General features: G+C 43.6%; 1 protein-coding gene across 3 annotated transcripts in view; it reads right to left on the reverse strand.

The window, feature by feature from the left end:
* The window catches only part of TNC (tenascin C), a 76497-nt gene that overhangs the window by 13620 nt on the left and 50380 nt on the right, over nt 1–12497 (reverse strand). For 2 of the 3 annotated variants that reach the window (XM_083875575.1, XM_083875574.1), the window contains 2 exons: nt 5689–5961; nt 900–1022 (listed from right to left, as the gene is read on the reverse strand). In XM_083875575.1, coding sequence (XP_083731701.1) covers nt 900–1022; nt 5689–5961 — 396 coding nt within the window. The remainder of the gene's footprint in view (nt 1–899; nt 1023–5688; nt 5962–12497) is intronic. The other variant, XM_083875576.1, reaches the window with a different exon arrangement.

The following is a 12497-nucleotide window of genomic DNA, read 5'->3' on the forward strand; positions in this document are numbered from 1 at the left end:
CTCAGCTGGGGATGGGGATGGGACTTGCAGTTTAGATCTGCCTTGTTTGTGGTGAGGGCTGGAAGATTCTCCTTTACACCCCTCATTTAGAATAAAGACACAATACATGTTATTTTAAAAGTGCTCTATGTGTGGCTGAGGACTCAGCACCCATATTTCCTTCAAATTCTGGGTTTATTCCAGGAAAGCACTTAGATAAGTGCCTAATTTCATGACTGGATTCCTTTTCCTCACTGAGACCACTGCATTTAAAGGTGCACATGTGCTTCTAGACTATATTGCCTTAAGACCTGAATCTTTCCTTGTCTCAGTCAACAGCAGGACTTTTTTTTGGTGCTGATGTCTTTAGTGTTTGTTCTTTAGTTGTTTCCCTTCAGAGATGTCCCTAAATTATGTTAAAAATATATTGAAGTAGAGGAAGTTTTGGAAGTTGAACACTAAACCAGAATGAGGCAATGTTGGGGAGCACTGAGTAAATAACTGCCTTGAAAAATATTTATAACTATGGATTAGGATTATTATATCCAGGGGCCATCTTTTCCAGTGAAAAATTGTTATAATTATGGATTAGGATTATTATATCCAGGGCCATCTTTTCCACCGTGCCCAGCTCACAAAGTGCCTACAAAATAATGACAGATTGGAAACTAATCCTTGCTGAGGAGGTTCAGACAGAGACTTATTGGGAGTGCAACCACTCCAGCATCCACCTCTGGGCTGCCTTACAAACCCTGCCCATGGGATGTGGACATGGTGTCCAAAGGTTGGCCACACATCCTCATTCTTGAATGGAAAAAAGAGATGATCTGTCCAAGATCACCTGGGAGATGCCCTGGAAGGAGGAAAGGCAGCCCAGCAAACCCCTCCTGCTGCCCCTGCCAGCCCCTGCCCCTGCTCACCTCCCGTGACGGGGACGTAGGAGATGCGGAAGTTTTCCACGCGGGAGCGAGGGGGGATCCAGCTGACTGTGGCAGCATTTTCCGTGATGTCGGAGAAGGAAATGCCCTTGGGAGAGCCAACCACTGTCAGGAGAGAAGAGAGAACACACCACACAGGGAGAAAAGGTAAATCATTTGTTTGTGAGTCCTTATGCTGGAAAATTGATTTTTTTTTTATCATCTTATAAACCATGAGCTGGTGTTGTCAATGTTCTGCTCACATTAACAACATTATACATAATTAACAACTGTGGGCCTGATATTTCTGGGTCTGAGAGATTTCAGCCTGCTGGCAGCTGATAACTTTTTCCCAAGGAAAAAATTCCCAAGAAAGCTTCTTCTCAAAATAATCTTGGCAAACAACTCTCCTTTCTCAGAACAATCTTTCTCCAGGTGGTGTTTTGCTGTTTCTCTGGTTTAACCAATGGGATCAGAGAGGTGTCGTTCCTATTCCCCAATCATGTTCAGTCTGGATGGGAACACCTTATAAAAGGTAATAGAGAATTTAGACAATAAAACTTTTTATGCTTTTTGCCTTCTAAAATATTTAGAGACATCCATTTTTCTTTCATGTCCTACAGCGACAGACAACATTAATAGAGGGGGTACAAAACTGAAGGGTTTTATTAGAGCAATGACCTATTTGGTCCAAATTTTCCTTTTTTTCAGGACCATTCCAGTATTGCACAAGTTAAAAATACCCAACATTTATCTACATATAGAAATACCAGAGATTTCAGTGCTGTAGAAAAGGAGGATGGAAAATGCAGAGAAATGACATCCTGTTCCCCATGAGATGCTGTATTTAAGATTTTTTTTCTACCCCAGTTACACTTGGAGGATTCTTAGACCTTCCACAGAGTCCCAGAGCCCTCTGTGACACAGAGCAGTGACAGCCATGGCCAGATCTCTCCTCCTGAGCATAAAGTTCCCAATGCAGGGTGCTCCAAGGAGACTCAGGTGTGGGAGTCCATCAAGGCTCCTCTCAAGGACTCACTCCTGGAACTTCTGTTGGCTTCAAACCAGAAGCAACAAGATTTTCCTCCTGGAATCTCCCTCTGTGAGCCCGTGATTTTTCTTTCAAGCACATCCACCCAGAGAAGATCCAAGTACAACCATCATGAGGAAGGCACTGGTGGCTCCAGTGCAGATCTTTGTCATAAAACTCAGCCTTTCCCTGTCAAAACCCGAGCACTGCACTTGCCCATGTAAATTCAATCAGTAAGCTGAGCAAACAAAGCCCAGATTTTTCTAAAAATAATCCAGACTTAAACCCAAAGTGTCTCTGAAACATTCCAGTTGGGAGTTTTAATTAAGATCCTGCAGAACAAGCACGGAAAAGGCTTTGGAGGGACGTGGCAAAAAGAGCTGCCACTTCCAGGTTTACACTGAGCACCCCAATTCCAACGTTTCCAGCTTTTTTGGCTGCAACCAAAACAACCCTGAGGTGTTCAAAAAATCAACAACTCACACAGGGCAGGCCATTAGTACAAAGAGGAGAGATCCCAAACATCAGCCACATGAAGAGTAGTGGAGACAGGCTGAGGGCAGGGGAAGGGGGGCAAGGGGAAGAAAAAAAATAAATAGGGATTTGGCTTGAAATAGCTGGGAGAGGGGCAAGAAGAAGGAAAAAAAATAGGGATTGGGCTTGAAATAGCTCGGAAAGAACGTGCCTGCGGGAAAGGAGTCGGAGTTTGTTTGTTCCATGTGTCCCCAAAGCAGCAGGGCACTAAATCAACTGAAAGGCAAGGAAAGAAAAACAACTGAGCTCCCAAGAGAAATGTAAATTCTGTCTCTGGAGCGCACCAGAAGTGTTGTGTTGGTGGGGTGTGCTCATGTGAATGAGCAAAGGGAAGGAAAGAATTACAGATTTTAAAGGAGGGAAGGTGGGGTTGGAAAAGTGACAGGGCACAAAAAGGTGCTGCTGATTTGAGTACAGGCTGAAGGAAATCGGAGAAAACAAGGAAAATGTGGGAAAGAGAGAGAAATAAAAATCACATTGTTTTTGCTTTACATTACAGGTGGCCTGAGTGGCTGAAGAAAAAGGTTAGTGGTGATTTTGAAGACCAAAGAGATGGACCAGCCCTTGGTTTTCATACACATAGAGAATTTCAGCTTTTCCCAGAAAATGAAATCCCCAATCCATCTGCTGTGCACATTTCCATGGGCCTCAGGCTTGTTTTCTGCACCAGGTGAGCTGCATGACAAAGAGCAGTAAGAAGAGCTTTGATGTGAGTTTTCCACATCCCCAGGTGCCCCAACTGCAGCTTTCCTGGGAGAGAACCTGGCAATTATAAACATAATGGACCATCAGAGCATCTGTCCCGGAATGAGTCCCAGAGGTGGGAGAGATTTGCACCTTTGAGCACAGGGGGAATGAAAAAGAAGCGAGTGAAATCATCTTCTTGGGCTACCTGAAAGCCAGAATTAAGCAGGCATAGAAAACAGCCAGCGTGCTCCTGCCTTGGCACTCACTGAGAACCTCAGGTCGTCTGTTGGGCAGGCACAGTAAATTATCTTTATCCTCCAGCATCATCCCCAAACAGGTGTTTGAGAGATAAGAAACTCTCCTGAGAGGCTGCTAAATCACCCATGGTACCTGAGAGCAGCTATTTTTTTTAGGGATTTTTTTTTTTTTTTTTTTTTTTTTTTGCTAATTGTTCTTTCATTCCTAGCAGACTTAGAGGAGTTTCTTCCCTGTTTTTCTTCTCCCAATCAACAGGCAGCAGCAGCAGGTTGCATTTATCACAGATCAAGAGCATCTGAAGTGTTTTGTGATCATCTCAGGGAAAAAAAAATGCTGTCACAGTGTGGCGAAACACCACTGGAAGAAGAGGAAAGGAGCAGCATGAGGCTCACACATCCCACAAGGATATTAATTGGTCCATAGATGTGTTGTGATCTCCCAGTGGGGGTTAAATTGCACCTTAACTGAGATTTTACAGATAAATTTCTAAAAAGACACCAACTCTGAGAGCAGCAGTGGATGAATTCCCTCTTCAAGGGATAGAAATATTTCCTTGCAACCACACTTGAAATGCTATAAATATCCATATGTTTGTGCAATAATCCACTCCTAAAAAAGAAATTAGTCAGCTGCCTTGGCAGCCACCCACCCAATGTGGTGTAACCTGCAGCCCAAATTATTCAGCTGGGGTTTTGTGGCTCTATTGTCCATTATTCATGGGCTATTTACAGCTGACAAACATCTCTTGGGCTGTTGGCTCCAGTGGGTGACATGTGCTAAATCTCCCTGCCAGGCTGCACAGGGATGTAGTCATGAGGAAAATGATAACTCTCCGTGGTTCCCCATAAATACCCTGGGAGTCAGAGAGGATGGGGACAGGCTGCTAACAAGTGCACAAGGCTTTAAACATCCCTCTCCATTAGGAGTCAACGTGAGGAGCCTGGCCAAGGGGGGCTGCTGGTGCATGTTCTGCTGCATGGCAGTGTCTGGGGGTGGCCTGGCTGGTTATTGCAGGGATGTGACTGCACCCAGCAGTGCAGCTGGGGCCCTTTTGTGCTTGCAGCTGAGCCCACAAGGAGCAGGGAGGAGGATCAGGGCTCTGAGGCTGCTTCAGGAGAAGCTGTTCAGCACTGAGTTGTTGCTGCCCTTTTCCTGGGTGCTGGCTGGTAAATGCCTCCTTTAGGCATTGCTGTTGGTTTTCTCACTCATGGAATTTAGAATCATATCCTGAGCTGGAAGGGACCTACCAGGATCACCCAGCCCAGCCCCTGTCCCTGCACAGACCCCCCAATAATCCCCCCCTGGGCACCCCTGGCAGTGCTGTCCAAAGGCTCCTGGAGCTCTGTGCCCATTCCCTGGGGAGCCTGGGCAGTGCCAGCACCTCTGGGGGAAGAGCCTTTCCCTGCTCTGCAGCCTGAGCCTGCCCTGGCCCAGCTCCAGCCGTGCCCTGGCTCCTGTCCCTGGCCCAGAGCAGAGATGGAGCTGCCCCTGGGGAGGAGCTGCAGCCCCTGGTGAGATCTCCCCTCACTTTCCTGTCCCCATCCTTTTCCTTTCCTCCCATAATCAAATTGATTTCAAATTACCACATTTTCACATCAGCAAGCTCAACATTTTTTAAAGACCAAATTTAGACATTGCATCATATGCTTCAAGATTGAATGTGTTTCAGAATGAAACCATGATTTTGGTGTGGAAAAAAAAAATTGAAACACTTCATTTGAAAATGCCACAATGAAATGCTTCAATTATGAACTTGAATCAAAGCTTTGATTTTGCAAAGAAACTCAAGTCAATTTGAATTCCCGAGCATATGTTGCTCCTGGTAAGATCAGTCTAAGTTAATGGTGCTTAGGCCTTTGCTGGCCAAGCCATAAATAAACTTCTCAATGGCCCTGGTAAATTCATTTTGTCATAACTCTTTCCTAGGGAGGAAAATTGCTGTGCAGAGCTGAGATGTAATTAGTCACAGAAAATCACTGAAAAAAGGCTGATGCATAAACAATATTTCTTGGCCCTCAAAGACAGCGTTTTAATTGCCACACTCTGCTGCCTAATTCCTGATCATTAAAGTAATTCAATTAAACCACATTAAACAGACAGTGACGAAGCTTGGGAAGCTGAGACTGATCACAAACAACCACATCACACTGAGCCACTGACTTGGACAAGGGACATGCAGGGGAGACAGCTCGGGACCCCTCTGGAACAGCACGAGCTGGCTGTGAAAAGGAGCTGCTGAAAGGAGATGGGATTGTCACACTTTTCCCACTGCAAAGACAATACCTGTGGATGCTACTGCATTTACGGGCTGGGAACGTTGTCCACTGCCAACTCCATAGAGCTCAATCTCATATTCTGTGCCCTCCTTCAGCCCTGTTATATCCTGGGTGCGCTCATGGCCTGGCACTATCAGCTCCAGGGGGTCAGATTTCCTTTTGGTGTCCCTGATTTTTAGAACAAAGCTGTTGAAAACCCCGTCATCCGCAGTCCAGGAGAGACGGAATCCATCTGGAGTCGCGTCCGAGACCAGGAGGTTGTCGACCTCGGGTTCTGCTTCTAAAAAAGGAGAAGATAGCAGTGGGGAAAAGAAATGGTTTGTTAATCAGTTGATCAGAGACCTGCCCGAGGTCTGGCTATAGCACACTGCAAGAATCCGACCACAGTTCAAAGCAAGGGGAACAATCTGCCAGCTATTAAAAAAAAATAAAAAATAAAAATATTAGTGTTATACAGAACAGGATAAATGTGAGTGTGTGCAGGCCCATTCCGACTTTCACTCTTGAACAGCAAACCCCTGCATGGACACACAGGTTTGTCTCCCACATGCAGAGTTACACATGCTAAAGGTGAGTTTCCTGGGCATTTCTCCCTCCCTACCTGTGTGACACCTTTATGGCAAATAAAAACAAGCTCTTGTTACAGAACTGCATGTCTGGAACATTGTCATTGTCTCCTAGGACAATACAAGAGCCACTGAAAATTCTTTTTCTCCATGCAAACCCCTTATTTCATGCACTTCTGGCATCTGTGATGCTTCTCATCCAATGAATCCTTTACTGTGCTCTTGAACAGCAAAGGGGAATCATAAAAATTCCTCCTTTTAACAGCACCCTTCAATCTAACTGCAAGAGCTGCAGCCTTCAGTTAATGAACCCATTCAGAAGGATCCCAAGGGCTGCAAGTTATTAATTACCTGCAAAACACCTCTAACTCATTACGGTCAGGCACTGTTACATAGAGAAATGCTGCTGGAGTGGTTATGTCCTACAGCCCCTCCAGTGCAATCCTTCCTTCCACACACAGCCAATCCTAATTATTTCTTCTCAAACCTCTCACCAAATGCATCCCTTCCTTCCCCACACAGCCATTCCTATTTATTTCCTCTCAAACCTCTCACCAAATGCAGTCCTTCCTTCCACACACAGCTAATCCTAATTATTTCCCCTTAAACTTCCCACCAGATCCCCCCAGCTTCCCTGCTGCCCAGACAGGAATGTGCAGATGAGAACTGCTGGATGGTGCTGGAGAATCAGCCTGCAATGGTTTCCCAAGGAAGCTCCAGCGCTGCTGGAAAACAGCAGCTCTGATGGGGCTGGAAGCACGAGCTGGTTTGAGGAGAGAGGTGCCAGCTCTGGGGTGGCAATGATCCCACACAGAGAGGGAAAGAGAGGAGGCCATGGGAAGCAGTCCATGGCTCCTCCTGAAGGTCCTGCTGGCTGGAACCTGGGAGAATGATGCTGTTGGAGAATGCTGATGTGCCCAGCTGTTAACAAGACGAGCTCTGCATGCAGCATCCATTCTTCTTTCAAGACTTTGTTAGACCTGCAAGACCGTAAGGACCTTTCACCCCTCACTCCCCCCACATGCTCCTCCACGGGATCCCTCAGAGGGAAACACCAAGTTAAAGGGAATTCCACTGGTGAGCCCATCAGTCACGAGGAGTTACGTGGAGCCACGATGCAGAGGAGGATGCAAAAGGCAAGGTTTGCACGAAACATCTTCCACGTGAGAAGGAAAGAGAGAGAGAGAAGAGGTTGGAAAGGAACAATTTGCTCACATTGAAATACCTGTAACAGCCAGAGCGCTCAGGGGCTTTGTTTGGTGCCCCTTGGCCAACCCATAAAGCAAAACCTCATAGCCAATGCCAGTAATTAGGCCTTTAAGCTTCAGCTCTCTCTGGGCTCCCGAAAGGAGGAACTCCTGTGGGTCCAGCAGCTTGCCAGAGTCCACCACGACTACTAGAAAGTTGTCAAAGGCATTCTCCGATGCCATCCAGGACACTGTGAACCCATAGGGGTTCACGTCAGACACTGTTAGGTTTTCCAGTGGGGGCATGGCCTCTAAAAGAAGGGAAGGTGCAAAAACACACACACACACATAAAAAAATAAAATAAAGAAGTGAAAAACATTGCAAATTAGAAAGTGTCACACTAAAGAAAAATCACATTTTTTCCCCCTAGTGTGGATTCAATAGCCAGGACCACAAGATGAGGATTTTCAATGGAGCTCAATTTTGAATTTTCCTCAAGGATGTCTCAGCACCTCCTCTCACAAGCTCCATTGAAACCCCTCCCAAGCTCCCTGTGCAAACACATTTCTGCTGCTCCCCTTGCACTCTGAGAAAGTTATCATTGAAACTGCTTTAGAAATGCTACACATAAAGCTTTCAATTATTTTTACTTCTCTCCACTGTCAGTGCTTTAGAGACAAGCCTCAGTCTGGGCACTCACAACTCCTGTGTTTTACTTCTTCACCCATTTCACATGAATATCTCCAGCTTTAGTTTTCAGTGCTGGAGGGGTCAGAGGTGCCAGAACAGGAACATTAATCACTCAGGGTCACAGCCAGTGCAAATCAGCTGCTGCTGTGCGCTGTTGACAACTTAAAGAAATTCCACTGAGGGTCTTTTTTTCTCACATCAGCATGACATTTGTCGAAGTGAAAAGACGTGGAAAACACTTCAAAATTTATCCACTAAATCTCAGCAAGAGAAGAGGCCAAAGTTTCACAAGATTCTCAGTGTATTTTGCTCATTCAAAATCTGACAAGTCAAACGGGAGGATCAGGTGGCTCTGCTAAGCCCTGCCCTTGATCCCGGATTCCCAGGCTTTGCTTGTGTTTCTCCAGTGTTTGTCCAGCCTTGCTCTGTGGGCTCAGGAGCTGATTCAGCCAATCTTCCAACCACTCAAAATTCCACTCACTTCAGAAAACACCAGGGAGTTAAAGGCAGAACCTTCTCCTGAAAAAATCTTGAGTTTGCTTTTGACATTTCACAAATGCCAAAATGGATTTTGTTAGAATTTGGCATAAAAATTCACCCCCTGAAGATTTGTCATTTGGAAGTCCTTATGTGATAATATTTACACATTTTAATAGTCATTTTAGAGATATTTTTGCATCTTATTTACTTCTAATCAAGCACTGCCCAAGATTCACACTTTGGGTACGTCTCTTGAAGAGAACATCCCAGGACAGGATGTGTTCCAGGGGCCAGTCCTGTCTGATGAACTCCTGAGCATCAGCCAAATTTCTCCCTCGTAGCCCTGATCTTTTTCAGCCTTCTGATGTTTGCATTTTTGTAGTGGAGTTTCTCACAGATTTTCAGGTAAAGAAAATGATATTTACATTCCTCTCTGGAGGAGGGACAATTGATGGACTTCTAGTTTGACCAGTGTGGTGGGAGAGGTGTCAACCTCATTGTCCAATCCCTGGTCATTGTCCAAAATCTATATAAATCAAAGTAAGAAAATGAACTATTTTTTTTTTTTTTTTTTTTTCCCTGATGACCTGACTGTGTGTGTCGTTCTTTTCATGTCCTATAGCGACATGGAGCAGCATTTATCTCCTCAAAATTCAGGAGATATAAAAGATCATTAGACATGGGAGAAAGGCTCTAGAGGGGTCTTAATAACAGAATCATGGAATCACAGAATAATTTGGGTTGGAAGGCACCTTAAACTCATCCAGTTCTTGAAATGTCGCGGAAAGAACTTCACAACTAATAGTAGTTGTTAGAGTGGTAGGTATTTATCGACGTGGAGATGTGTGGGGAATAATTTCACTAAAAAATAATTCCAGTAAAAAATAATTTCAGTAAAAAATAATTTCAGCTTTGAAAAATCAGCTAGGATTTTTCAAATCTGTGTCTCAGTTCTAACCTTATCATGGGGCAAGGACACCTTCCACTGTCCCAGCTTGCTCAGAGCTGGGATTGAGTTTGCTCAACCTGCCCTTTTAACTCCCTTTAAACTAATCCAGCTCTGGGGAACTGTTTGAAGGCCAACATTCCTGCTCTGACCCCTCCTTGCACCGGGTTTTTTAAACAAATTCATCACCGCTGGCCAGATCCTCCATGTGCTGGTGGGGACACACATTTCCCTGAGCCAAGAAAGGGACCCCAAATCTGGGAGCAGGTACCTGTGGTGACAAAAGCAGTGAGGGGCTCAGTGGGGACACCTGCCTGGGTGGTGCCCCGCAGGTGAATGTCATAGGCAGTGTGAGCTGTGAGCCCTGAGATGTGGGCGCTGCGCGCGTCCCCCGGCACCGTCACCTCCCGGGGGTCCTGAGCCGCCAGGGAATCCCGGATTTGGATCACAAAGGTGGCAAAGGCCCCGCCTCGGCTGCTCCAGGACAGGTTGAAGCTGTCGGGGGTAACGTTTGTGAGGGTGAGCGTGCCCAGCTGTGGCTCAGCCTCTGGGGGAGAAAGGAACACAGGTGAACAGGTAGATTTAATCCAGGGGGGGTGAGGGAATCAGTAAAGAGGGGGGTTGTGGGGGCTCAGAAATGGTGGTTTAAGGCTGTTTTGCTGTGGTTGAATAAAATAAAATAAAATAAAATAAAATAAAATAAAATAAAATAAAATAAAATAAAATAAAGTAAAATAAAACAAAACAAAATAAAATAAAATAAAATAAAGTGAAATAAAATAAAAATAAAATAAAGTAAAATAAAATAAAAATAAAATAAAATAAATAATAAAAATTAAAGTAAAGTAAAATAAGATAAAATAAAATATTTTTATTATAAATAAAGTCTTAATAAAATAATGTTTTTATCTTGTTTTGCTGCGGTTGAATAAAATAAAATAAAGTAAAGTAAAATAAGATAAAATTAAATATTTTTATTATAAATAAAGTCTTAATAAAATAATGTTTTTATCTTGTTTTGCTGTGGTTGAATAAAATAAAATAAAGTAAAATAAGATAAAATTAAATAAATGTTTTAATATAAATAAAGTTTGAAGAAAATAATGTTTTAATTGTATTTTGCTGTGGTTGAATAAAATAAGATAAAATAAAATTAAAATAAAAAAATAAAGTAAAATAAATAAAATAAAGTAAAATAAAGTAAACTAAAGTAAAATAAGATAAATTTTTTAATATAAATAAAGTTTGAAGAAAATAATGTTTTAACCTTGTTTTGCTGTGGTTGAATAAATTAAATTAAATTAAATTAAAATAAAATAAAATAAAACAAAATAAAATAAAAATTAAATTAAAATAAAATTAAATAAAATTAAAGTAAAATAGAATAAAACAAGGTAAAATAAAATATAAATATATATATTTTTAAAGTAGTGCTGCAAGAGCTATTTTCTCAGGTTTTGGAAAGAAGCCACCGAAATTAGTGCTGACTTTTATTCATTTATATATTTTGTTTTGTTTTAATTATTTAACTATATTTTTTTCATTAAATTTTCTTAAATAAACTCAACTTGCCTAATGAAATGTGAGCTTGGTTTACAGAAGCACCACCACCAACAAACTGCAGGAAATCCACACTGGGAATCTGATGGGAACACAGAGCCCCCAGCAATTCCAAACTAGAGAAAGTCGGATTTGGGCAGGAATCCTTGAAATCACACTCCAGGTTCTGTTTGGTGTTTCTGTTGCCTGGAGTTGTAGATCCTGCTATTTTTGGACCCTGAGGTTTCTGAGGGATTTCAGGCCTAACAGGGATTATCTCAGCACTAATCTCAGGCCAAAACCTCCCTGGACTCCGCAGATAAGGTGTTCCTCATGCTCTGATTAGGCACAATCAGAGAATGTCTAATAAACAACAAACCCCACAGCACTGCTCTTGCTCTCCTCCCTGACTGCTCAGTGCTCCTTAAGGAGCAACGACTTTCCTTTTTTTTGCTGGAGGAAATTCAAATTCACATCTCTGTGAATCTCCCTGCCAGGAGAGAAACTTGTCCTTCAGGAGAGGGAGAGCTCTTTACCCATTCTCTTTTAAACCTCTTACACTTAGCACAAAAGTCTTTAAAATTTCATTAAAGCCCAGAGAGAGAACAAACACGACCCCAACAGTCAGAGGGTCAGAGAATCCTGCGTTTGCTCTCTGGGCTGATTTTCTATTTTTTATGTTACCCATTGAGTAGGAACCAAGAACGCCTTGGGAAATGCAGCCAGTCAGACACAGAGAAATAACGATGGAAAAGTGATCCATGCTGGGAGAAAAGTCAGGGAGAGGTGTCCCACCGACAGAGAGTGGAGAAAGAGAGAAATCTTTTTCTTTGCTAAAAGAAGAACTGCTGCAAGATGCTCCAACTTTTAGTCCCGTCCCTCATTGCAAGATTTTTTAAATAATCATCCTCCTCCTTCTCTGGAGTTGTTTGGGAAGAGGTGAAAGGAAGTGGCCCCGATTAAGGACACAGATGTCACAGATGTCACAGATGTCACAGATGTCATGCTACCAATCAGTGGCCATGGATGCCTTCATGGCCAGCAGGGAAGGTGCCACCATGGTGCTGTTGAAGACAGGCAAGGAGATGAGAAAATATCCACAAAGCAAACAGGCTTGGGTGGAAAACCCAGGAAAACTGAGCCCTCAGGCCCACATGCAGCTCAGAGAGGGCAAAGGGAGCCTCTCCAACCTCATCCTGGCATGGCCACATTCCTTGACATGCCACCTGCATCCCTGGTCAGGCACATTCCCATCATGACAGCCTGACTTCCAGGGATGCTACATGCAAAATGAGCTGGAGTCACATCCTCAGGCAAGTCTTAGTGATCTCCTGCCATCCTGGAATCACCATCACCACCACGGGGAAAGCTCTGACACCCAGGGAAACAAGACAGGCTGTGGGGACT

This window comes from Zosterops lateralis, assembly GCF_965231275.1.
Source record: "Zosterops lateralis genome assembly, chromosome: 20".
Taxonomy (NCBI): domain Eukaryota; kingdom Metazoa; phylum Chordata; class Aves; order Passeriformes; family Zosteropidae; genus Zosterops; species Zosterops lateralis.